This window comes from Bubalus bubalis, chromosome 14 (assembly GCF_019923935.1).
Source record: "Bubalus bubalis isolate 160015118507 breed Murrah chromosome 14, NDDB_SH_1, whole genome shotgun sequence".
Classification (NCBI taxonomy): Eukaryota; Metazoa; Chordata; class Mammalia; order Artiodactyla; family Bovidae; genus Bubalus; species Bubalus bubalis.
In genome coordinates this window covers 28,964,042-28,989,153 of record NC_059170.1, presented here as the reverse complement: position 1 = coordinate 28,989,153, position 25,112 = coordinate 28,964,042, and the positions used below count along the sequence as shown (strand labels likewise).

Genomic DNA, 25,112 nt, shown 5'->3' with positions numbered 1-25,112 from the left:
GGTCTGACAGGTGTGCATGCGTGTGTCCACACACACAAGTGCCGGCCACGGTATCCAGTCACCCCGACTGAATCACTGCTGCATGACAGTGATGGGAAGTGGGACCCTGGCTGAGGGCCAAGCCCCCTGCCCCCAACTTGGGCGCTGGGCCCTGAAGGGAGGGGACTCAGGTCACATGGGGAAGGAGTCACCACTTTGAGGGGTGGGAGGGACCTCAATCAAGTGACTGCTCGCCCCAGGGCAGCCCATAAGGACATGAACTCACAAAAGCCCACTTGGACAATTTGCAAAACTGCTGAACTTCGCAGATTTATGGTAATAAAACACACTGGGCAGGAATATATGCTTTAAATATTAAAATATATTTACACACATACAGTTTTAACAGACACGGACAGTAAACATTCCACACAAGTCCCAATGCCCTCCGGGTAGAATTCACAAGTGCTCAGCAAATGGTCAAGTAAAAACAAATTCTATAAATAAGTGCTTATGCAGAATATGGGTCCGTAGCTACATTCTTAGGTTGCTCCCGTCCCGCTGTAGAGCTGTGAGCCTGAGGACAGGAGGTGACAGCAGGTTTACAAGAACACATGAGTTAGAAGTTCCCCCAGGACACAGCCCCCGGGTCTCCTCTTTATCAGGAGAACCGTGGGACATCAAGGAAGGCTGCCTGAAAAATGCCATGGACCCACCCAGGAGCTCCAAAGCACCAGCATGTCCACAGTGTGGGGTCCCTGTCCCTTCCTCCGAGTGGCCTCAACCAGGCCAGCATCACTGTGAGTGCTGTAAGGAGCCCCGGGCATCTAAGACCATGATGGGAGCTCAGCGTCTCCACTGGAAGAAGAGGGGACACGGAAGCAGCTCCCTGGAGTCCACAGGTGGTTTTGCATTCTGTGCAATGACAGACACAGTCACATAGGAGGGCACAGGTGGCTTTACAAGCACAGCTGTTCATGTTTCCAAGGGACCCTGAGGCTCCCAGGGATGCCATCTGGCTAAGTCCGTGGGAAAGAGGAGAGTGAGGGACCAAAGAGAGACGGTGCTTCATCCAGTCGGGAAGCCAGCTGCTCCTTCCAAGCCAAGAGCCGGTCACCCTGCTCCATCTGGCAAGGTCCAGGGGGGCTGGGTCAGGGGCTTCCACTTGGATGCATCTTGCATTCTTCCTCCTCAGTGCCCTTGAGGCTTCGACACTTGGTCATCAGCTCAGTCCCCCAGGACCCACCGGCAGATTTTTGCAGGTCTTCAATGCTAGGCCTCAATCGGGGAGGGGTCCCCGCTTCCAGGGAGCAATGAGACAGTGTTTCCAGGAAGTGGTACGTGGCAAGTCTGTGCCCTGGTTGGGCAGGTGGGCCGTCAGATGTCACTCTGGATCCGGAGAGCTGAGGGGGCTTCCTAAAGGTCTGAGGTTGTCAGAGGCCGAGGACTGGCTGGGCAGAGAAGCCTCCAGGCCATCAGAAGACCCTGGTGGGCTCTTGTACAGAAAGCAGGCAATGGCAAAGAAGATGGAGCCCAGGACCTGGAGAGAAAGGAGCCACTGGACCTTGGCTGAGCTGCCCACCCAGAGGTCCCAGGTACTCCCGCTTCTGAGCCCCGGTCTGGCCCTGGATTCCTCACAGCACCCTGGAGAGCCAGGCCCTGCTCTGGCCAGAGGACCCATCTGTCCTGCACAGCCAGACCCAGCTTGGATACCAATATTTTTAGTGGGGGAATGAAAAATAAGATTTGACTTGAAAACAAGGGCACTGGGTGAAGAGGGGGGTGCTTGCTGTGGGCTGAACAGTGTACCCCAAAAGATATGTCCTGACTCCCAGAACCTGTGAGCAGGACTCAATCTGAAAATAGGATCTTTGTGGGCATAATTAAGTTAGGGGTGTTGCAGTCATTCTGAATGAGGTCCAGTGACTGGTGTCCACATAGAGAAGGGGGGCTGACACAGACACTCAGGGAGTAGCCAAGATGGAGGTAGAGACGGGGTGCTGCCCCCAGAAGCCTAGGAGACCCAAGGGTGGAGGAGCCACTGGCAGGGGGAAGAAAGGAGGGGGAGGCAGCCGACAGAGCCCTTCGGAAACCCCAGATGGAATGGATACTACAGACACCTTGATTTTGGACACTTGGCTTCCAGAACAGAAAGAATTAATTTCTGTCTAAGCCCCAGTGTGGGGTCTTTTGTCATAGCTGCCCCTGAACCTAAGAAAGAGGTGGTCAGCATCAGCGGCCACTCCACTGCCGCCACTGCCCAGATCACCCCATGATGATGCTGGAGTCACAGGCCATCTGGAAGATGAAATTGTGGGCAGGCATGCTGGCCTCAGTATGTGTGTGTGTGTTTAAGGTGTGAAAGCTGGGTTTTCACAGGGGCACTGCCTGGGTGGATGGACCTGAAACTGCAGTGACAAGAGGCTATTTCCTCTAGTGACCTTGTGACCCAACAGGAGCACCTGGCCGCTCCCCTCTCCCCTTCTAAAATTAGCACTGACTTTGGGAGCCGATCCCACCCCAGTGCTGAGGTTGTGGGGGTGCTATCTGGGCAGACAGTGGTCCAGGTACCAGCCGGCTGCTCTGGCTGAGGGATCACACAACACAGGGAAAAAGGAAAGCGAGGGCCAGCTCCCTGTATAGGCACGACTCTTTGAATTGACCTACTTGTCCAGGGCTGCACAAATCCCTTCTCACACTTGGCTATTGTTAAGCTAATCTTCGGGGAGATAAACCCAAAGGTGACTGAGAATCCTGTCTTTGAGGCTCTCCGTAAAGAGGCGGCCCTGCCAGTATGACATCCCGAGTCTACCCTCCACCCGAAGAAGAAAACCAAGGTGTTCTTATAGACCGGCCCTAGGATTCTGCTTTATTTGGGAAGTCTTGCACCTTTTCCTCCAATGGGGGTAAATTCAAAGTGAAAATACTAAGCTTCTCCCTGCAGAGCTTGTGTGGAGAGATACAGCAGAAAGGTTCTTGTAAGAGTTGAAAGCAGAGGGTCAGACTGAGAACTGGGATATAACTCAAGGCCCACCAGACAGGCAGAGGGAGAAACTCAGCTTGTGGACCCTCCCAGCCCACCAGCCCAGAGTGGGAAGGCCTGCCTGACTCTTGCTCAGGGGAGTGTTTTTTTATTTCTCCAAAGCCTCAGCTGACTAGAGCCCCAGGGCAAGCCACAGGGGTGGTGGGGGTGGTGGTGAGTGGGTGGGGGATGGTGAGGGCTCCAGAGAGCAGGGGGATAGGGGTGGGCTGGACATAAGCCCTGGACTTGCTGTCCCATCATTGCCTCCACTGGCATCAGGTCATCACGTCCCAACAGTGACCACTTGGAACAGGGAAGGATTCCCCTTCTGGGAACCAGAAGCAGGGGTGATACCCAGGGCACCCCTTCCAGTGGAGGATGAAGCTGTTGGAAGAACCCAGGGGCTGCCCAGACCCTCGAACTAGTGGGAGAAGACTCTTGGCTCTTTGGAATGGACTCTAGGGCTCCCACCCCTCCCCCACAGTGCCCCTGGGGGGATGCTGCCCTGCTCACCTTGTACCCCAGCCCTGCGATGAGCAGGTACCAGCTCATGGCCGAATTCTGGTACACAAAGCAGGAGCCCTGCTGGCCACACTGGTCTTGCCAGAGCAGACACGCCTTGTCGATCACCCAGCCGAAGGCAATGGGCCCCGGGATGCTGCCTGTGAGGAGAGGTGCACTCAGTGCCTGGACACATCTGGGGAGCAGGGGCGGGGGTGCAGTGCCAGTGACCCACACAGCACGGGCCCTCGGGGAGGTGCTCTCAGGGGGTGCATGGGAACTGAAGTGCTCCTTTCTCTGGGGACTTGCCTCTGCAACCAAGATGCCCCATGACCTTTGACTCTGGTGGAGTCTGTGTGTCACTGAGGAAAGGGCACACTCTGGGCTGTTTAGAAAAGACCCTGATGCTAGGAAAGATTGAGGGCAGGAGGAGGAAGAGGGGCATTGAGGGGCAATGGAGGAAGAGATGGTTGGATGGCATCACCCACTCAATGGACATGAGTTTGGGCAAACTCTGGGGGATAGTGAAGAACAGGGAAGCCTGGCATGCTGCAGTCTATGGGGTAGCAAAGAGTCAGATTTGCTAAGATTAAGTGACCGAACAACGGCAGCCTCAGGGCAAATAAATGGCCAGGGGTCCCTCTAGTGGACTCTTAAGGAATGGCATCCTTCCTTGGGGCGACATAGCCTCCTGCTAGGAGGCTCTTGAGCCTGGTGCCTGCTCTTGTGCAGTGAACACACCACACAACCGTGCTTGGCTTCCTTACACAGCACAGTACCTAGAGTTCTAACCACGATCCACTGGATTCCCAGTGCAAAGGATCTCTGCTGATCACAGACGCACCTGCAATGAAAAACCAACACCAGTCAATGCCTGGGGAAGCTTAGTTGCCTGACACATAACACCCCCATGGCGGCTCTGGGTCCTGGCCGAGCCCCGGGCTGCTTCACCACCTCCCCAGGTGGCAAGCACCGCAAGAGGCAGTCAGCTCTTTCCTGCCAGAGCTCTTCAGGGCCCGGCACACACCCCTCAGGGATCTGCAGAGCTCCAGCTTAGCTGCAAAGGGAAGGTTCTGGACCAGAGCGAACCCCGCCCCGGGCTTACCGTAAAGTTGCTGTTAGTGCAGGAATGCTGCTGAGGAAGGTAAAGACAATTACAACGAATATGAAAACCAGAAGGAGGGGCTTTCTCTGACAAGTTGAAGTGCATTTCCCTGCGGTAGCATGGCCAAAACCAGAGGAAAAATTCTGAGGGACACAGCTACAGTCTCGGTACACCTGAGGAGCGCAACAACAGCGCTGATTACAGGAGGAAGCGGCGGGGCCCCAACCCCCGCCCCGCGACCGGGCACCGACCACAAGCTCAGCAGCCACTCTTACCTTCTGGCCGCCCGGGCCGGACACGGCCATCTCCAAGCAACCCGCGTAGCATGGTGAGTAGTACATGAGGCCATCGGAGCCGCACACGGGGCTATAATGCTCCAGCTGGCAGCCACAGTGGATGTTGCAAGCGGCCATCAGCTCCACGTGGCCTTCAGGCAGGAGGCTGCGGGCAGAAGAGAGTGACGGTGGAGGGGAGGCCAGGCTGGGGTCTGGTCCTCACCGGCCCACAGCTGAGGGGTTCTGAACTCTCTGAGTTTGCTCCACAGCTGGGGCTGCCGCTGTCCCATTTTACAGACAGAGGCTCAGGGACCAGCCACCAGGCCCCACTGAGGTCATCATCCTTGCTGTTATGCTTGCTTATTTGCTAAGTCACTTCAGTCATGTCCAACTCTTTGTAACCCCATGGACCATAGCTCACCAGGCTCCTTTGTCTGTGGGATTCTCCAGGCAAGAATACTAGAGAGGGTTGCCATTCCCTTCTCCAGGGGAATCTTCACGACCCAGGAATCAAACCCATGTCTCTTATGTCTCCTGCATTGGCAGGTAGATTCTTTACCACTAGCGCCACCTGGGAAGTCCCCTTGCTGTTATAACCACCCAGTGACTGCACCCCAAGTGCCAGACCCCACCTCCGGTCCAGTGACCCCTGGTCCCCCCAGCACATGCAGGGGTCTCCCCTCACCCCGGTGCTGCCTGGCCCTTACCTCCCATTGTAGCCAGCGGTCACACCCGCCATGGGCACCCCGGGGCAGTGCATGAGGAAGATGAGGGAGGCCAGCAGGCTGACCAGGGTGCAGAGCAGGCAGAACTTGATGATCCCGGAGCCTCGGAGCTTGAACTTGTTCACAAAGAATCCACCCAGGAATGTGCCTCCACCTCCTGCTGGCACTACCAGGTACCCTAAGGAGAGGAAAGGGCTCAGGGCCATCCTGGGGGCCTTGGGGGTGGGGCCAGCTGGGTCTCATCTCCGCTTTGCAGATGGGGAGATGGAGGGGCACAGTCATGGGGCCCCATTCTCGTGGCAGTGCTGGGCTCTGCGCCTCATGTGGGGACCCTGACCGGTGCTCTCAGGGACCCCGGGGCCTGGGGAGGCTGCCAGCCCAGCCACTCAGAGGCCCAGGGAGGCAGGGGAAGAACAGACAGGGAAGAGGACAGGTCACTGGCCCCCAGCCCCATCTGCTGGGGAGGCCACAGGACAAACACACTACTGGGCCCATGCAGTCCGAGTCTGACCACAAGTAGGTATTTGGAGAAGCTGGTGGCTGCTGCCATTTGGTATGAAGTAGGGCTTCCCTGGTGGCTCAGATGGTAAAGAATCTGCCGGCAATGTGGGAGACCTGAGTTCAATCCCTGGGAGCCTGGTGGATTGCAGTCCATAGGGTCACAGAGAGGTGGACACAACTGAGGTGACTGAGCACACGGCATGCATGGCTTCATTGGCATGTGGCTTTCAGGTCACCCAGAGATGGGGTGCAGACAGGATGGGGTGGAGGAGACCTCAAAGCCCCTGGGCTTAGTGAGCCCCTCTCCCCAGATTGAGACCAGCTCTGGGGACCCCAGGGACATGCTGTTCTAAGAACGGATTGTTGGCTGCTGTGGGGAAGGGGAGACAGCTGCTTGGGTGGGGATGAGGGCAGACAGACTCAGCCATGAGGCCAGCAAGGAGGGGTGTCTAGGGGCATTAGTCGGGGGGGTAGGGCCCCAATCTGACATCATCCACCTATGCAGGGAAGGGAGCCCTGTGGGTGGGGCCTGGCCAGGATGGACCCCACATACCTCATGCCCGGCATGCCCTCTGTGAAGCCGTGGTTGCCCCCAAACACAGGGCTATGCTATGAACAGGGCTGGGAGGAGGGAGACCCCCAGGACACTCATTGCCTGGCTCCCAGGGACGGCCAGGCCCAAGGGAGTCTAGTGGGATCTGCCACCCAAACACCTTCCACCACAACCAGGGACACAAAGGCCCAGGCTCCCTGGGGCCCATGGAGAGACCGGCCAGCCCCCAGTAATGACCTTCCTCCCCATCGGGGAGCAGGGCTTCGTGTGATCAGAGCTCTCTTGTAGGAGCCTGGATGTCTGCTCTGGGCCCCTGCCTGGGCAGGACCATGCACCCAGGATGTGTGGCCCATGTGGGTGGCACTGCCTGGGGTTTTCTAGAAGAGATTATCAAAGGCCCCTCTGAAAACTGATGAAAAAGCAGAGGACCCGTTCCCCTAAGACTCAAGGAGTGTTCTCACCAAACAAGGTGGCGGCTTCTGAGGCGCTGAGGCTGAACTGCGACTCGAGGAACTTGGGCCCAAACGTGGACATGCCAGCGATGAGCGTGGCCTCGGTGGCCCCGGCCAGGCAGAGCAGGATGAACGTGGGGTTCTTTAGGAGGAGCCACATGGAGCTGCGGGGAGGGGAATGGAGACCAGAGAGAAGAGACTGAGAATCAGAGTGGGCCAGAGTCAGAGCCCCTCCCACCTGAACACAAAGAGCCCTGGTTCTGAGGGAAGAGTGGGCGGGGTGCAGGAGAGCAGGGGACACCCCACATTTACTCCAGAGAAACCAAGCGTGGGGCAGGCGAGTGCTGGTGCCGGGGTCTGGAGCCCATGGCTTGCTGGGAAAGGCGGGGGTCACAGAGTCTGGCTCCAGTGTGGAGAGAGACTCCGAGGGATCGCAATGCTACCGAATCAGCCCCAGGGGCAGCTGGGAGGACCAGCAGAGGGGCCTGGGACAGGCGGCCTTCATCATCCAGGACTGGGTGGCCGCCAGGAGAGGGGCTCGGGGCCTGCGGGGGGCTGACTCAAGCACCACCAGGGGTGGTGGGAAGACCCATGGTTTGGAGCCAGACACAATTCCAAGGAGCCCCTGGTGGGCTTGACTGGTTCCCAACTCCTCTTGGTGGGCACTTGGGGGACAGTGGCTAATGGAGTGACACCAGGGGCTTGAGAAAGTGATGTGGGCTGTGGGCAGTTTCTCTTGGAGCCATGGGTCTTCTCAGGTGCCCACGAGGAGGCAAAGTCTGGTGACAAATGGCTGTGTTGACAGAGCCTGTCGCAGCAGCTGAGGACGGCCGCCTTTGCTCATATTCTCTGTGTCTGCAGCTGAGGCCTCATGAGCCTCCTGCCCACAGAGCCAGCCCCTCAGACATTGCGGCTCACCCTCCCAGGAGGGAAGTCCCACACCCTGAGACACTATGGGTCACACTCCTAGGAGGGAGACCCACCCGGAGAACCAGTCCCTCAGACAAGAGCGTGACCCTCCCAGGAGGAAAACCCTGCCAGGCTCAGCTGTCAGCGCACCTGTCAAAGCAGTGCTGACACCTGACACTGAAACACTCTTCATTTTGAGGGCACAGGCCAACAATAAATTGGATCCTGCCTGGTAGGAGCTCGCAGTGTGGTCACACCCCCCGGGGGAAGGGATCGACACTAATGAAGTCACCCCACCCCGGAGCTGCTCAGGTTAACCTCAGAGCGGCCTGTCTCCCTCCTGATGCAGACAGGGACCTGATTCCATTTTCGAACTGACTTCCAGACTAGAGGACTTATGACCAGGCTTCTTTCTGGTCAACTGTCCGAGTCCCACGTACATGGAGGAAATAAGATGCAGAGGAAATGCTGTCTTGGTGAGGCTGTCTGTGACTAGACTGTGTGTGTGTGAGTGTGCCTGTGTGCGTGCATATGTGCCTATGTGTGCGTGTGTGTCTGTGTGTGTGTTTGTGTGTGTCGTGGCGGGGAAGCCCTGGGTGTGGCCAGTCCCTTCCCGGACCTGCCCAGACCTGCTCAGGCTATGGGGATGCTCAGCGAGGCTCAGGCCAGGTGACTCTTCCAAGAAATACGTGAACTTCCTCATTTCTTAATCCCTGTCTGTAGGTTACTCAACTGAAATTACTGTATTGAACTTTGGCTCAGAGAACTAGTCACGACCTTGACAGAGGGCCATGTTCCTGGATTCCTTTTATCAGCAGTAGCCAGTTCAGGGAGCCAAGCCTGAGCAGAAATCTCCTTATCTCTGCACTTTGTCCCTGGGGCTATGAGGACCAGGCTGTTAACACCTGTGGTGCTGGCACTGCTCAGAAGGAGTGGGTGGCCCTTCGCCCAGCTCCACTGTGGTGGTGGGAGACAGGACGAGTGTGTCCCCAGCCAATGCGGCCCTGGGCCGGCTCTGCCCGTCTCAGGGGCAACTCCTGAGTGGGTGGCTCTTCTGGGGGGTCTAACCAGGAAGCAAGCAGCCCAGGGCTTCCCTGACCCCATGTCATCCTCCCTGTGTTGAGGACAGACATCGGGGACTCTTTTCCACCACTGACAGTACCCACCCCCAAAGGGGACACTCATGGGCTCAGGAAGCTGCGGGGCGGGTGGGCGCTCAGTGAGGCTGAATTCAGGCAGGTGATTTGAGGGCCTCCTCCCCCTGCCTGGAAGAGCCCCTCACAGAATGCCCTGACGAGGAGTCCTGGCCCACCAGGAGCCCCCTCCCAACGTGGTCCCTCTGAGATCCCAGCAGCCTTGGCTCTGTTTGTCCCAACACGGTGACGTCGGCAAAGTGAGGCCGGGTCACACATGGCATAAACAGGACATCACTGCCCAAGAGGAGGTGGAGGCTGGATGGTTCCTTCCATGGAGCCCCAAGGGCACATGCAGGTGACTCCCAGTGAAACGATCAGAGGACAGGCGGAGGGGTGACTCCTGGGGGTGGGGTCAGTAGCTTCCCTGAGGACTGTGGACTCATTGTCTGCGGGGCAACTCACCCTAGCATCAGGGGTTCACTTAGTGACCATGAGGAGGTACCAGGCCCGGCCCCCAGAACTTGCCATGCAGGAGTATGAACGTGCTCCTGTGTGCGGGTCCCTGGGTCCACAGGCCTGGGCAGTGGGGGGCAGGCACTGTGGGGTGTCAGAACTGGCCCTCAGTGGCTCCATGCCAGGAGGTTCTGTCTGCTGCTTCTTAATCTCTTTGCCTAAGTTTTGGAGCCAAGACCCGAAGGTTTCTGGGTCACGGGATGTATAGGGGGTGTGGGCTTCCCACATGGCCCTGGAGGGGTCACAGGACTCTCCTAGCTGAGGGTGAAGACCTAGCATGTGGAAGACCCTAAAGGGTCTGCAGGACACACAGGCACAGATGAGAGGCCCCCAAGGTCCTTACAGAGGCAGGTCTCTGATGGTTTTCCCGAAGTCAGGGTTGCTGGTCACCTTGTGGCTACTGTCCTTCAGCTGGTATGTTTCAGATGCTCTCATGACCACATAGCGCTGGGAGCCTGAAAGGATGGGTGTTGGTGAGTGGCAGAGACCCAAGGCCCCAATGCCTCTCCTGGGTGTGGGACCAGCTGGTAGACAAGGCTCCTGGACAGACACTAGATGCACCATGGTGACAGACTGGCACGGAAGGCGGGTGGGAGAGAGTCTGCAGGGCTCAAGAGGGAACCAGAGGGAAGGAACTGAAAGGGGCGCACCTCTCCCACTGAAACAAGCCTCTCCCTTGGGTCCCTGAGCGGGTAGAGGTGGCAGGCGTGGAGGGAGCTCACGGGTCGGGCCGCCCTGAAGGAGGGCAGCATCGGCCAGTGGATGAAGGGAGGCGGAAGAGCAGGGGACAGGATGTCCTGTCTCCCACTCACCAGGGGCGGGAAGCACCCACCTGGCAGCTGCCGTGGGTAGCCAAGGATGGGGATCGCGACGAGGAAGGCAGCAGCCCCAGCGCCCAGGAAGCCGACCCACCAGGCACCCACCCACAGTGGGCTCTCAGTGGTCAGCTCTGTCCTGTGGCAAGAGACACTTGGGGTCAGTGTTGTGCTCACAGCACCCAGAGCACACACACCAGGCACCCTTCTGCTTGCTGGTCAGTGAGAGGCAGAGGTCAAAGGCTCTGCCCTGATGACCCCCCACACCAGGTCTGGGACCAGCTGTGGACGAGGGCATTAGGAAAGACGTGGCGTGGGGATGCACTGTGGTAACCGACTGGCAGATGCTGTGCGGCCTCCTCAGGTCCCTTCCTCTGGGGCCTGCCAGCCTGCCTCCCAACAAGGCCGTGAGGACTGGCGGCTGGCGGGGGGCCAGGCTGTCCCAGCAAGAGCAGGGCAAGGCACACCCTTCCTCCCAAAGCAGTGCAGAGGGGGTGCGGCTGGCGCCCTGGCCTCGGCCAAGAGCACAGGAGCAGTCGCAGCTGGTCTCTCTTGGCTCTGGGAGGCTGTCCATCTACATTGTCCCCTCCCCCAGACCACACTCTCCAAGTGGCCCCCAGACTCCCAGGTCCATCAGAGCAGGGCCAGCCTGGACCCCTGCCCAGGGCCACCCTGGTGGCCCTGCACCAACAGTGGCATTTTCCCTGTGGTCTAGACCACAGCCGTGGGGCCCAGGTCACTCACTGTTGGCTGATATCGGTGTAAATGTTCAGCAGGGCGCCGCCCACCAGGTAGCCAGCTGCGGGGCCGAGGATGGCCGCGGTGTAGAAGGTGGCTGGAAAGGAGCAGAGCCGTCAGGACCCCCCGCCCCATCTGCCTACCTGAGAGAAGCCCCCTGCATCGCTGCCCTCCACCCCAGCCCTGGGGGGGATCCCCCTTAACCCGGGTGTTCCTTGTACAGTCTCTACTGTGTCTGATATCAGCCAGCATCAACCTTTCAAGGTGATTTTAAAACATTCCTCTCAAAGCCTCGCAGATGGCCCCTGGACTCTTTCTCCCTCAAAAGATCCCGACACCCTCATTTTGCAAGATGAGGGCGGCACCCATGTGGGGCTGTGGGCTCACCTAGGTCCCAAATGCTCCCCCTACCCCAGACCTCAGAATGGCAACTGCTGCATGACGGTGGAATAGGAAGCAGGACAGTGAGCGAGACTGGCCAGGCCGGAGCGCAGGTGGGGGCTCTCCACTGAGCCCGGCCCTGCCCCGGGAGAGTAGACCGTGCAGGATGCAGTCAGAGAAGTGGGCAGCATGAGACTGAGAGCTCAGAAATCTCATCCAAATAAACAAGAGGGTCTCGGGGGCAGCATGAGGCTCGAGGCCATCCCCCACAGGAGGCATGGCAGTGCTCAGCTCTGTAACCCGGCCACCGGCTGAGTCCAACTTGCGGGATCTTAGTTCCCCAACCAGGGATCAAACCTGGGCCTCCTGCAGTGAAGGTGCAGAGTACTAACCACTGGACCACCAGAGTCCACATGCTTTGGAACCCTCAAGATGTATGGGGGTCAGGCTGAGCTCGGCCGGCACCACCTCCATCACCTGAGGCATCAGGTGAAATTCAGTCCTGTGCTCACCTGCCACCTCGCCTAGGAGCCCCTGAGGCCAGATGTGACCACATGTGGCCAATGAGGAAATGCACATAAGGGGCTTGGATGGGGCTGGGCCACGAGCAGACGCCTGGTGGACCTCACCGCCAGCACGCCCGCCCACTCACCGATGTAGACCGGTGAGTAGCTGGACTTGACGTTCTCATCCAGGTAGGTAACGCCCAGTGTGTAGAGTGGTGTGGCACCCATGCCATGCAGGAACTGGCCCAGCATGAAGACTAGCCGGTAGCTGGACAGGCCGGAGGCGCCGTCCTTGCACGTTGAGCTGTGGTTGGCCCAGCAGGTCCCCACGACCTCGTCCACCTGCACCTCGTAGTGGCCAGCGGTGAAGTGCGGCAGCGCGAAGACCAGCGAGCCGGCGCCCATGACCAGCACGCCCCAGCCCAACCAGCGGGGCTTGTGGCCTTGGCCTCCGAAGTAGCTGACGAAGGTGAGGCAGAGGCAGGCGGCCACGTCGTAGGAGCTGGCGATGAGGCCGCTCTGGTAGCTGTGAAGGTCGTAGCGCCGTTCGATGGACGTGATGACGGTGTTGATGAAGCCGTTCACCGTCATGCCCTGCAGGAAGGAGGCCACGCACAGGAACAGCAGGAAGCCCTGTGGCGTGTTGAAGGCCTGCAGGCACGCGGGGGCGAAGGTCCGCCAGCCACAGTCCTCCCCAGGCTGTCCAGCTGCCACGTAGCACACCTCCTGGGCCGCCCGGGGCCCACGCTTCTCGGGCTGGCACAGCGGCTGGCTCAGGGGTGCACTGAGGGACACCCGCCTGCTGGGGGGTGTGCGGTCACACTGGCTGTCGGTGCCCGAGGGTGAGCCGGGGAAGACCAGCTGTGGCTTTGAGACGAGGGGCTTGTCTCCCGTCGAGTGCTGGGGCATCTCCGCTGAGGGTGTGGCAGTGACAGCAATGGGAACAGACACGCGAGATTCCAGCGGCTGGATCGATCTGCGGGAAGAATTGTTGGTTAGTGTTTCCAGCTCCAGGAGAACCCTCCCCCAGGCCTTGCACTCTGCCTGCCTGGTGTCCAGCCTGGTGGGGGTGGCCTCCCTGACCAGCCCCCTCCTGGGATCCAGACCCACACACTCAGGGCACCCCCGGCCTGAACAAGGCCACAGAGCAGAGGGCAGAGCCGAGATACAGCAGGACCTAGTTGGACGTTGTGTGAACACCTGAGTCTCCCCAACCTACACCTTCCCTATGGCCTTGGCTCACCAGCTTGAGCTGTGTGTTCCGCCTGGGACAGCTGACTGCCCCCTACTCTGAACTCACACCCAGCTGGCTTTGCACTCTCGCACAAAAGGGAAAACCATCAGAGTCCAGAGTGTGGAGAGTGTGGGAAGTGAGGAAGGGATAAGGGCAGGTGCCTCAGATCCCTGGGGTGGCACTGGACAGGAGGGTCAGCTGGCACTGGGCCTCACTTGTGGCCAGTCTCTCAAGATGCTGAAACCACCGTGGTCTGCGGCCCCACAGGCAGGTTAAGGGAGGTCATGCCAACCCTGCATCTTTCTGCAAACTCCCAGCCTGCCCTCTCTGGGCCTCACTCTGACCCCTGGCCCCTGACCAAAAGGAGTTCAGTCAGGACCATGAAATCACTCATTTTGAGGCTCCCAGGGGCTCCTGTCACCTCAACACCCCCAAACTTTGAGAGAGGGCGGTCCCTAGGCCAGGTCAACAGGCCCTCTGTCTGCCCCAAGGTTGCCTGGGAACCTAGGTGGCAATAAGCACCCTGCATCCTAAAAGGAAAGAAGCTGATTTTCCCGCCTCGCTTGCACCTACACCCCTGCCGCCATGAAAATGCCAGGGGAGGGGCCACTGCCCAGAGGCCTGAGGCTGCCCCAGACTCATCTCAGATCAGATCTGTGGACCAAGCCCTTCAGGCACCTGGTGATGGAGCCGCTTTGGGAGTGAGAATGGTGGTCCCCCAGAAAAGGAATGTCCCCCCCACCCCGAACGTGACCTTATCTGGAAAAAGCGTCTTTGCAGACGTGATCTTTGATTTGAGATGCGGCCATTCTGAAATCTGCCTGTAATTCAGGAGACACGGGTTTGATCCCTGGGTCAGGAAGATCTCCTGGAGGAGGGCATGGGCAACCGACTCCAGTATTCTTGCTTGGGAAATCCCATGGGCAGAGGAGCCTGGCAGGTTCCAGTCCCTGAGGTCACAAAGAGTCAGACACAACTGGGCATGCACCTACAACCTGGCTTGGGGATGGCGCCAAACCCTGTGACTGTGTCCTCAGGAGAGAAGCCATTGACAAGGAGGCAGAGGTGCAGTGATGCAGCCACAAGCCCAGGACGCCAGTGGGGGTGGGGGGACCAGGAGCTGGAAGAGGCGGGAAGGCCCCACCCCGGAGTCTCCAGAGGAAAGGCAACCCTTCCCACACCCAGACTCTGGCCTCCAGACCTGGAGGAACAAATTTCTGTCCTTGTAAGTCTCCTGTTGGTGGTCCTCTGTTATAGGACCCTCACGCAGCCCCCAAGGAGTCCTGGCTTCCAGGAGGCCACAGGCACTCAGGACAGGATGTATGTCCAGCGGTAAGGGCAGAGGGCTGTTCCCACTAACACTCTCTCGGGCCAGGGATGGGGTCAGGGAGGGACACCAGGCGTGCCTCAGGGAAGTTGCGCCTTGCCTGGGCCCTGCTGCTTGAGAGCAAAGAGGGCTTTTCAGCCAGTGACCACAAACAGATCCTTCAGCCCTTGGGATGGCAGTTTTGGGGTGTCCGTGGGCTGGTTTTTGGCCATGAGAGCTGCCTGGCTTACAGGATCTTAGTTTCCCAAGCAGGGATTGAACCTGGGCCCCCTGCAGTGTGGAATCTCAGAGGAAATGGGAATACTCCAGTATTCTTGCCTGGAGAATCCCACGGACAGAAGAGCCTAGCAGGCTACAGTCCATGAGGTCGGAGGAGTTGGACATGACTTAGCAACAAAACCACCACCACCACCAACCACTGGATCACAGGGGAATTCCCAGGACTGCCTGTTTTAAAACAAAAGAATGGCTTATTCTGTGTTAATCTTGCAAACTGGGAAGCAGCCCAGGGTGAGGGAAGTGGCTGCGGTGGGACCACACCCCGGGCCAGGAGGCAGTTCTGCGTTGGGAGGGGACTGGGAGCACCGCCTCCCACGAGGCAGGTGCACTGAGGCTGGGGTGCCCCATCTTTCCCTACAGACCTCGGCCTCCTCCTCAGAGGCTCCGTGTTGGCTAATTTTAGCCTCACTCTGGACTTTCTCCAGCCTCCCTTGGGGCCAGGCCGTGGGCACGAAACAGCAACATCCCACTTTCTGGTGTCTGAGCTCCACACCCAGGCTGTGTCCCTGTCGTTGGTGCACACCTGGCCACAGCCCATCTTCCAGGAAAGGAAAGTGGACCCAGAGAGGTCAGCAACTTCCTTGAGGTCACACGGCCAGCCGGGGCCGGTTAGGATGAGACCACGTGTGAGAGTCACAGGTGTCCTTGACGACATTTCATTCAAAGAACCGTGACCAACTGTGTGTCATTGACTCATGCGGCCCACTGTTTATTTTGGAAACTGGCACTGCCAGGCAATCAGCATCTAGATCTTGAGGCCGAGCGTGGACAGAAAAAATTCCCCCTCAGTCGTCCCTGGGGCCATGACGACGCCCAGAGCTATATTTACAGAGCTACGCACCCTGGCATGCCAGGCTCGGTCATGAGAACTACAAGGAAGGTGCCTGCAGAAGGGGAAGGATCGTCAAGGCTCCTAGGGGACAGAAATCAATATATCTGCACCTGCAGACCAGCTCCTGACGCAGCTTTGCCACGGTTCACACAGGAGCCCGGGCCACTGTGGAAGAGTGTGGCTGGTGACAAGTGTGAGCCCTGGGACAGGACAGCTCTGCCTCCCCACCCCCCAGCCCTGTGGCTCTGACACTCTCCCAACACAGAAACTCAGAGAAAAACGGAACAGGCTAATCATTACCCAGAGGCCAGCGTATGTTGGTGCTGTGGGGCTCGTCCCTCCAGTGTTTTGTCTCAACGTGCGAACACAGGCAGGTGCACACACATGCACCAACACGTCTGTGTGTGCACCTGAGCACATACCACTGTCTGCACTTTTCATGCTCAAACACGTGAATGCACACACATAACCAACAGGGCCCTGGACCCCAACCTGGGCTAGGATAGACCCAGAGTGAGTTGCCCCAAGCAGGCCTAGGGGATTGGCTGCTCGGAGAGGCTGGTCCAGTGGTCCATGGGGATGGAGGGCAGTACTGAGCCAAGGAGTTATCATCGATGGGTGGGTATTCCCAGGAGGATCTGCAAAATTGCAGACTTGTTTACCCCTCCCCCAGCTTGTTTAACTCTCCCGCTGACCCCCTAGCAGGAGAAATGGAGGGGCCAGGACAGGATCGGGCCCCAGCAGGGTTTAGGAGGCAGCCAGGCTGCTCATCTTTCATGACTAGCAATGGTCACTAAGAAATAGTCCTTCCTGTTTGAAAACAGCCCATTTAATGAGACTGGAAAGCCAGTGTGGGTGGTGCAAACAGTTTCAGGCCAGCATGAAGTTTATCTGAGTCATGAACTTTGGTCTCTGACATAAACACAGAAAGTCAGTCTATCCTCAGGCACATCGCTTGCTCTTCAATTCGCAGATGGAAAATCCCATTTTAGACATATAACCAGGTGACCAGCAGTGGCCACCACCCGTATGACATGAGAAATAAATGGGATCACAGCATCACTCGGTACACAGCCCTGGTGCCTCCTGGCTAGGTCCGTCAGGAGTGGCTGTGATGGCCAGGACACCACAGCCCGAGTGCAGACCTCGACGCCAGCCCTCTCCATTGAGGCAGCCTCTGACGGCATCCACCCAAACTGTAACTAGGCCCGATTCTGCTCCATGTGTTGTGAGCCAGTTGGAGACGTCCACCCTCACCGGCGGTGTTTGGATCAGAAATTGGGTGGGTGGGCCTTGGTGTGACAGAGGCACTGGGGTGTCTGTGTGTGGAGGGGGCGCAGAGATAGCCAGGATGTGGAGCCAGTGGCGCCTGGTGTCCCCTCCGTTGGCAGGCACATGGATCCCATGACATGGGGATCTCAGCCTTGAGGGGGTCCTGTGTACCCAGGTCCTCAGGAGAATATTCCTGAGTTTGTACCAAGATCTCGGGTGACGTGTGCTGGGTGTGTGTGGGTTAGGAGCCGGCTCCAGAAGTGAACACAGACTGTCATGCTGACGCCTGCCCTGTGCTTAACGGACACTTTGCTATGTGCGCAGCTCAAGGACTTGATCTCACCCACAGGTCTGCTGAGAATCGGGCCTGCAGGAGCTGCCGGCACTGGCACGAGGGCGTTTCAGGCACAGCAATGAGTCCAGGACGTAGACTCAGGTGTGAGTGAGGGGCAGTGGGCATGGCCAGCTGCTCTGTCTCGGGCTCCTGGTCATCAGCTCCCTGAGACAACACTGCTAGGGCCTGGGGTGCAGCCCAGGCCACTCAGGGTGATTTCCTTCCTGGACCTACTTCTGCAATGGTCAGAGGTGACCCCTGCCCCCCGACCCCTCGAGGCTCAGCTAGGAGAAGATGACTTCACAGCTGTCCTCCATATGGTTGGCCAGGCCAAGCCCCAAGACCACTGTCTTTTGTTTCTCTGTCTCAGGCCAAAAAGTGAGCGGGAGGGTGACCGGGTAGCAGAGTCCAGTGGCAGCACCACTTAGAGGCCAGCTGGGTCCCCCGAGGATTGGATAACGCTGCAGGGCTTGGGGAGGAAGTTGGGCCATGCCTCCAATTCCTCTCCTGGGCCCTGTGCATGTGGCCTAGGTTTCCATCTACTTGGAGATTGTTTTAACAGAAAAGCATATCTGCTTCCCACCTGCCGCTGAGGCCTGACCTGCGGCGTGGCATCTCTTCCGAGACTTGAACTTTCAGGCTTGGCTGATGGTTGAGGGGTCAAGTGACTGCAGCTGGACGGTGAAGGAAGACTTGAGCAGGAGATGGGAGGTGAGGGACACAAGGGGCACAATGGGTGGAGGCTGAACCACAGGAGGGCCAGGCCTGCTCTGTCCAGCACCTCAGGTCCAGGACAAAGGTACTCTCACCTGAGAGCCTGCAGCCATCTAACTCCAGACATCTCACGCTCCCCCTACTTCTGCTGAGCCTGCAGCTAAAGCTGGTGCCTTGTCCATGATCTCAGAGCCAAGAGCAGCGTAACGGCAGATTCTACCTGTCAGTCTGGTGGGTCCCAGGGCTCACCCCCAGACACTGGACAAACATTGCAGGTGTGGCTGTGAGGGCATTTCTGTAATCAGTGAGCATCTAAATCAGTGGATTAAGGACAGTGGGCCTTATCCGGGCAGTTGAAGGACTGAACAGAACAGAAAGGCTGACCCTTCCCCATTCTGCCCAGCAGAGCCGCCTTTGAACAGGGACGTGGGCATTTTCCTGCCTTCACTTCATCGTTCTTTCTGGGTCTCAAGACTGTGGCTTTCAGACGGAACCATGACTTCATCTCTGCCGGATCTTGGCTTGCAACTGCAGATCTTACAAAATCACGTGGGCTGAGCCCTTCTAATTAGTCTCTTTTTATAGCGATCTGTCTCCTATCAACTGGGCTTCTCCGGAGAACCCTGAATCACGCATCAGGTAATTCTGAGTCAACACCTGCTGTGCAAGGTCTGTGCTGGGCAGTGGGGGTGAGGATCCCCAGGACACCGTCCCGTTCACAAGTGTTCACAGTCCCCCACACTCCAGGCCACCACTTAAGGATCAGTAGTAAACTGTCCCAGCTGCAAATCCAAACAGCACAGGCTGCCGAGAGACTCACAGCTTGGAGTTGACAGAGGCCCGGGAGCCCGGCTGTGGGGAAGGGGCACCTGACAGGACACTGCCACCATCTTCATCCATGCCTGTCCCCTGGGCCCGGCACACTGAGCTATCTCCTGCACATGTGAAATCCCTACCATGGGTGCCCCCATGTTAGGGATGTAACTCTCACCCCTGAGTCAGGAGGGCTCCTCTCAGCCCTGTGCTGGACCACTGCCCCAGGACAAAGTCTCCAGAGTCCTCCAGCCATGTGACCCCAAAGTGGGGGGCAGCAGGGGACTGGTGGCCCTGGGGCACCTGCTAACCACCCAGGCAGGCCCACTCTGCTGCTCTACTGCCCTGGTCCTCGTGGAAAGATGTCTGAGGCTGGGAACAACTCTGATGAAGGTTTTGACCACCCTCCTGGCCCTAGATGCACAGAGAATCCCGTCCATGTGCAGGCAAGAGAGCGACTGTCCTCCTCGGCCACGTGGGGCACACAGCTCTCCCCAGGGAGCCTGCTCTTGCAGGGGAATCTTGTCCCATCCATGCCTGCTCCTTGTCCCACCCAGGCCTGCTCCTGGCCAGGCGGCAGCAGGTCGGAAGCAGGAGGAGGGGATGGGGTGGGGGGAGTCTCCCCTCTTGCCAGAGCCTCCCCTCTTGCCAGAGCCTCTCCCTGTTCCTTGGGGGGAGTCAGAGCCCGAAGGATTAGGCAAGAGGATTAGCAGGAGAACAATATGCTCCCTGGGGCCTCCGGTCAGCAGCTCCGCACCTGGGGCTTCTGCGAGAGAAGTGAGAGAGTGCACTCAGGTGCATGCATGTGCGAGTACTTGTGTGTTCACGCACGGCTATCTTAGTAGGATAAGGTTTCTTGCAACACCTGGACATCGGCTGCATCCCGAGGTGCCTGTGCTGAGGATGCCGGGTCCCCTCCTGCTCCTTCTCCCCCATCCTCCTGCATCTTCACAGTCGCCCGCAGCCCCATGTGGGTGGCTCACTGGCCCTGCCTATGGAAACTGAGATCTGGGGTCAGTAAAGGACTGACCTCGGTGGTTTTCAAATTCACCTGCTTGGCCCTGCCCACTTCTTCCTCAGGCCTGCCCCAGGCATTTATAAACTCCTCCCAGTTGAAGTCTATCTGCAAAGCCCAGCAGGTAGGAAGGATGCAGGATTACCCAGAGTAATATGTTAAGCCTCAGGTGGTGGTGCCTGGGCCCCTGAGACTCCTCAGCCTGGCTCCCCATGGGATAGACTGGCTGCAGCTGAAACAAATGCCCCAGGGAGACCTGAGGCTGGGGTGGGCAGGTGGGGCCCATCCACACAAGTGGGGTGCTTCCAGGCTCCATCCTCATGCCACTGAGAACTTGGCAGCCAGGGAAGAATCACAGGTTTCATTTCTCCTTCCTCCTCATGCTCCAGCCAGCAGACATCCCGACTTGACTGCTCCAAGGCCACCAGCCACAACCACACGGTGGTGACTGCCCTGCACCGACACAGCAGCCCCACGGAGCTCCTGTACCATGGCCCGCTTGGGGGTCTCCCAGCCTCCCCACCCTGCTCCTTCCATTCCCCATGACCCCGGGGGCTCTGCAGGCAGCCGTCTCCCCTCGCCTCCTAAACTCCTCCTGCTCTCTCCTCCTCTGACTGGGTGGGGAAGAGGAGGGGACTTTCATGTCTCAAAGCTATTTGTAGAGCAGACTCCCGGGCGGCGGGACCTGGGGCAGCCGCTACAGCATCGGCACACCCTAATTTGCAAACCTGGTGACCACACACAGGTGAGTGGGCAGGGAGCCAGCTGCTTTGCATGGAGGCTGACAATGAAGGACTGTCTGAAGGAGACCTGGGAGGGCCTATCCAGCAGGGAGTGTCCTGCTGTCTCAGCATGGACATTCCTGCTCCCATCCTGAGTCTACAGCCCGAGCCCGGGCTGTGGGAGGGTGGGGTGAACAGACCTGCAGAGGCTGTCATGGCTCTGGGGGTGCTGAGAGCAGGTTCCATCCATATGATGGGCCTGCCTTGGCACAGGCTGGACATTGCCACTCCCAGGTGGCCTCTTAGGCCTACGGGTTCAAGTACCAGCCCCATGCATCTGCCAAGAGGTTGGGCCCTGAGTAAGCCCAGGTGGGAAGGGAGCGCCATCCTCAGCCCAGCAATCCCAAGACCCCTGTCTTCTGGGTAGAGGGGGGATTCCTCAGGTATCCCCAGGGCTTGCTGGGTAAAAAAGCCACTGGGGAAAGGCGGCCCCGTGGTGAGGATGTTCATGTGGCGCCCGGCCACATGGGAGGAGAGGACATGTTGGAAGCCCACAGTCCGTGAGCCTGTGACTCTGGACACTGACAAACAGATCCAGGCCAGCCTGGTACTTGGACCTGAGGCAGCCTCAGTGGCCACACGTGACTGAGCAGTTTTTGTAAGAGGCACGTGGTTTGTGAGTGCGTCCTCCGCCCCCAGAGACGTGGTCCAAGAGGCTAATTCTGGTGGGAAGGGCGCTGTGCCGTGACCATCATGGACATCAGCGGGCTGAGGGCTGACCTGGGCCAGCCGAGGAAGGGTCCTCATGACCAGCCCACGGGAGACACATCCTGGGTCCAGCGCGTCCATAGCTGGGATGGCCCCCCTCCCCCACAGCAGGACCTGGCTCCACTGAATCTCTGTGAACCCAGGTCATCAGAGGCCCGAGCTGGCAGGCCTTGTCTTGGGGCAGGGTCCCAGCAGGCCTGTCCATGGTGAAGACAGGGGTCCTGCCCAGATGTGGGCACCCATGCTCACCATGACCATGCCAAGGCCACACAGCAGCTGAATGCCCAGGAACAAAAGTGGCTGAGCGTCCCGATGACTATCATATATACCCCTCCAGGTGCAGGGAGTGGGCTCTATGCTGCACCTGAGGGCAGAAGGCTTGGGGTGAGGGGGTAATATTTTCATGGTCTCTGTCCACACTCCAGTCAGAGGAAGCAATGGAGGAAGTGGGAATTGGGCCAGGGTGAGTCCTCTGGGCACCCCCACTGGGCCAGCTGTGCCATCAGGATGGTGGGCACCTGGGTCTGTGCCAGCACCTGCCTGTAGCCTGTGCGGAGGCTCAAATTGGCCACAAGTAGCAGAAACTCACTCCAGAGCAAGAGTTCATGAAGCTGCGAATTTGTACGGCTCAGCAGTGCTGACCTATGCTGGATTCACACTCATGGAGATGAGTAGATGGAGGGCATGGAGGAGACAGCACTGAGCCCTGGAGTTAACTTGGACTTCACAGCGAGCAGGGGAGACCTTAACTGTTTGGAAGCCAGACATAACCCAGAGCCCAAGCCCCAGCCAGCCCAAGGTCCATCACAACCCAGCAAGGGTCAGGCTCTACATGCTGAGTCATTGGGAATTGGGCACTCAAACCAGACCGGAGGCCAGGACCAGACACCAGCCCCAAGACCTCCCTCACACGGCTGTCCTGCCTGACTTCCCACCTCCCCGCCGCCTCACCTTGGCAGTGGGGAGGGACTTGGTTGGGACACTGGCCCCAGAGGCCACGCCCAGGGAAGCAGAGTTAGATCATAGCCATTGGGTAGGTAGCAGCCCTGTGAAAATTTCCAGGCAGTGTCTGCCAACCTCGTCCAGCAGGACCGAGAGATGAGTCCTGATGCAGGATGGTCAGGGTGCAGGTGGGGGTCCCACCAGGACGCCTCTCCCTCCCTGCCCTCTGGCAGCACCTGGGAAAGCCTCCTCCCTGCCCCCATGGGCCTGGGCTGTCCAGCCAAATGCTCCTGTCCCCTAAGGTGCCGCCCACCTTTGGGGACCTTGCCCTGCGTCAGGCCTAGCTTTCCTGGGTTTCCTTCTTCCCCAGGTACAGAGCTGTAGAATGTCCGGAATCACACAAACATGGACTCAAACCTCTCTACCACATTCTCCAGTGTGACTTTGGGCAAGTCATCTTGCAGCTCAGTGCCTTGGTTTACTCATCTGGGAAGTGGGAACAACAGTAGCTCCCATGGGAGTGGAGGGAGGTTTCCATGAGTTGATACTCAAAGCCTGCAGCACAAGGCCTGCTGTGCTAAGTGCTCAGTGACCCAAGAGCTCAGCCTGCTGTCGTTAGATTGCTGCTGGTATTAAAGCTCCTCCAACCTGGCTGAACCCAGTGTCTTCTCTCCCATGAAGTCCACACACTCCAGGCTGCACAAAGAAAACCAAACAGCACCACCATGATCACGGTTCACCCCACCTCCTCCTTGGAGCCGGTTTCTGATCAGACAGAACAAACAAGTTCCCAAAAGCACCATGAAAAGCGGTCACTAGGAACTTAGTTACTTCACTGTGGAAAACTCATGTGGTCCTGAGAGAAACAGACCCCACACCAAGTCTGACCCAGCAGAGGGAGCCCCCAGCCGGGCACGTGGGGGAAGGGGAGGGGGCCAGACCCCAATACCTGGCCGAGTTCTCCCCACCAGGTTCGGCAATGCCCAGGCTTGCTCCTCGGGCTTGGAATCCCAGCCTCTGCCTCGGTTTCCAGGCCTCTGGCCAAGCTGCCCACTGGGCGCAGAGCATGGGCTGTACACTTGTCCCTCCTCCCTCAGCTCCCGGACTCCTGTACCCAAGCCCCGGCTCTGTGCAGGGCTCGGGGGACCTCGCGTGGTGGGGCGGGGACAGCGGAGCGCCGGGCATCGCACAGGCTGGGACCAGTCCCTCGCACCCACCCCGCCCAGCCCGCGGAGCCGGCTCCGCCCGCGCTCCCCTCCATGAGGTGTCTGGAGCGCGGTGGCGCGAACAAAGCGAGGCCACCCGCGAGAAACTTCGGTTTATGACGATTTCCTCCTTGACTCAGCAGTAACTGCATCCGCCGCAGGTGGGGGCCCAGCCTCTCCGAGAGTCGCGTCTATACCGGCGCCATCCGCGTGGCCTGAGCTGCGTGCGCGCGGGGCCACCTGCCCTGGCCACCACTCCCGGCCCTCCCTCCATCTCCGCCTGAGCCCCAACCACCACCCGTCCCCTTCCCTTCCGCTGGCCTCCGCGGAGGCGCCCTGCCCGGGGAACTGGCAGCGAGAGGGGGTCAGTTTTGCAGCCGGTCCCAAGGGGCAGGCGGGCGGCGGGGCGCACTGCCGGGGCCCAGCGTCCCGCGCTGCCTGGCATTCCAGCCGCGCCAGCGCCGGCGCCACCTCGATCCCCTAGCCCCAGCCCAGTGTCTGCGGGCACCTGCCGCGCCCCTAATGTCAGCAGGTCGCGGCCCGGCGCACCTAGGCGGCGCGCCCATGAAGGCGCCCTGAACCTCCGCGGCCCTCGCTGCCCAGCGCACTTACAGTCCAGAGGTCCCGGCCGCCGCGCTGCTCACCACGCTCTGGCGGCCGCTCGGCGCCCACTCCCTCTTCATTCATCCTCTCCGGGCCCGCCCGCCACGGAGGCCTCACCTACTCTGGCCAATGGCAGCGCCGAGTAGGCTGGGCCCTGCCCCTCGCTCCCCGGGGCCCGCCCACTGAGGTGACAGCTAGCCAAACGCGCCGCAGCGGCGGAGCTGGCGGGGCTGGAGATGCGAGGGGAGGAGCCCGGGGCTGGAGCAGGGAGGAGGGGGCACGAGATCCCAGGAGGCAAGGAGCGCTGGCAGAGGGGCGGGGGCCTGGACGCCTTTCCAACACCCTCGTCGCCGCCGCACCGGAGCCCCGCGTGCCCTTGGAGCCGACTCTGGTCGGGCGCCTTCGCTGACTAATCCGTCCCAACTCCAGGAGACCCTCATCTCGGAGCCACAGGCCGGGAAACCGAAAGCCAAGCGGTGAAGTCTGCTGCCCAGGTCACGCGGCGACTCAGTTTCAAACTGACTCGGAACTGAACCGGGGCTGGTGGGACGAGACCGTGGGACAGGACGTAGGAGGGAGTGAGTTTCCCGCCCTACCGCTTCGGAAAGGCCTCCTGTGGTAGGTGGGGGCCGGGGCGGAGGCTCCGGTACCGCGGCCACTGCCGGCCTCGGTCTGGCCTTGGTCCAGGTTGGGACGTCTACCCGTGCGTGGCCCTTCGGGTGCGCCTGGCGCCCCTGAGAGTTTGGGATTGCGTGTTTGGGGATGTGCCGAGGACGTGGGCCAGGTCGTGCCGGTAAGGTGAGGTCGGCACCTCCCTTGGGGAATCCACTGTTTTTTGCATGTTGCCTTTTCAGTAAAAGGATCCTTTTTTTGACGTCAGTAGATGTCAGGCGTGGGCGGAGCACTACATCCTTTGCCCTCAGCATGAGAGAGTTTTCAGA

At 59.3% G+C, this 25,112-nt stretch overlaps 1 protein-coding gene across 1 annotated transcript; it reads right to left on the bottom strand.

Moving 5' to 3' along the window:
* Positions 1-341: 341 nt before the first annotated feature.
* Positions 342-24,440, bottom strand: SLCO4A1 (solute carrier organic anion transporter family member 4A1). Its single transcript, XM_006072303.4, has 12 exons — positions 24,181-24,440; positions 12,258-13,087; positions 11,231-11,321; positions 10,504-10,625; positions 10,015-10,126; positions 7,123-7,277; positions 5,590-5,785; positions 4,883-5,048; positions 4,608-4,780; positions 4,282-4,346; positions 3,515-3,663; positions 342-1,519 (listed from the first exon to the last, which is right to left on the bottom strand). The coding sequence occupies exons 1-12, from the start codon at positions 24,249-24,251 to the stop codon at positions 1,364-1,366; spliced, it is 2,286 nt and encodes a 761-aa protein (XP_006072365.3). The 5' UTR covers positions 24,252-24,440; the 3' UTR covers positions 342-1,363.
* Between the last annotated feature and the right edge of the window lie 672 nt (positions 24,441-25,112).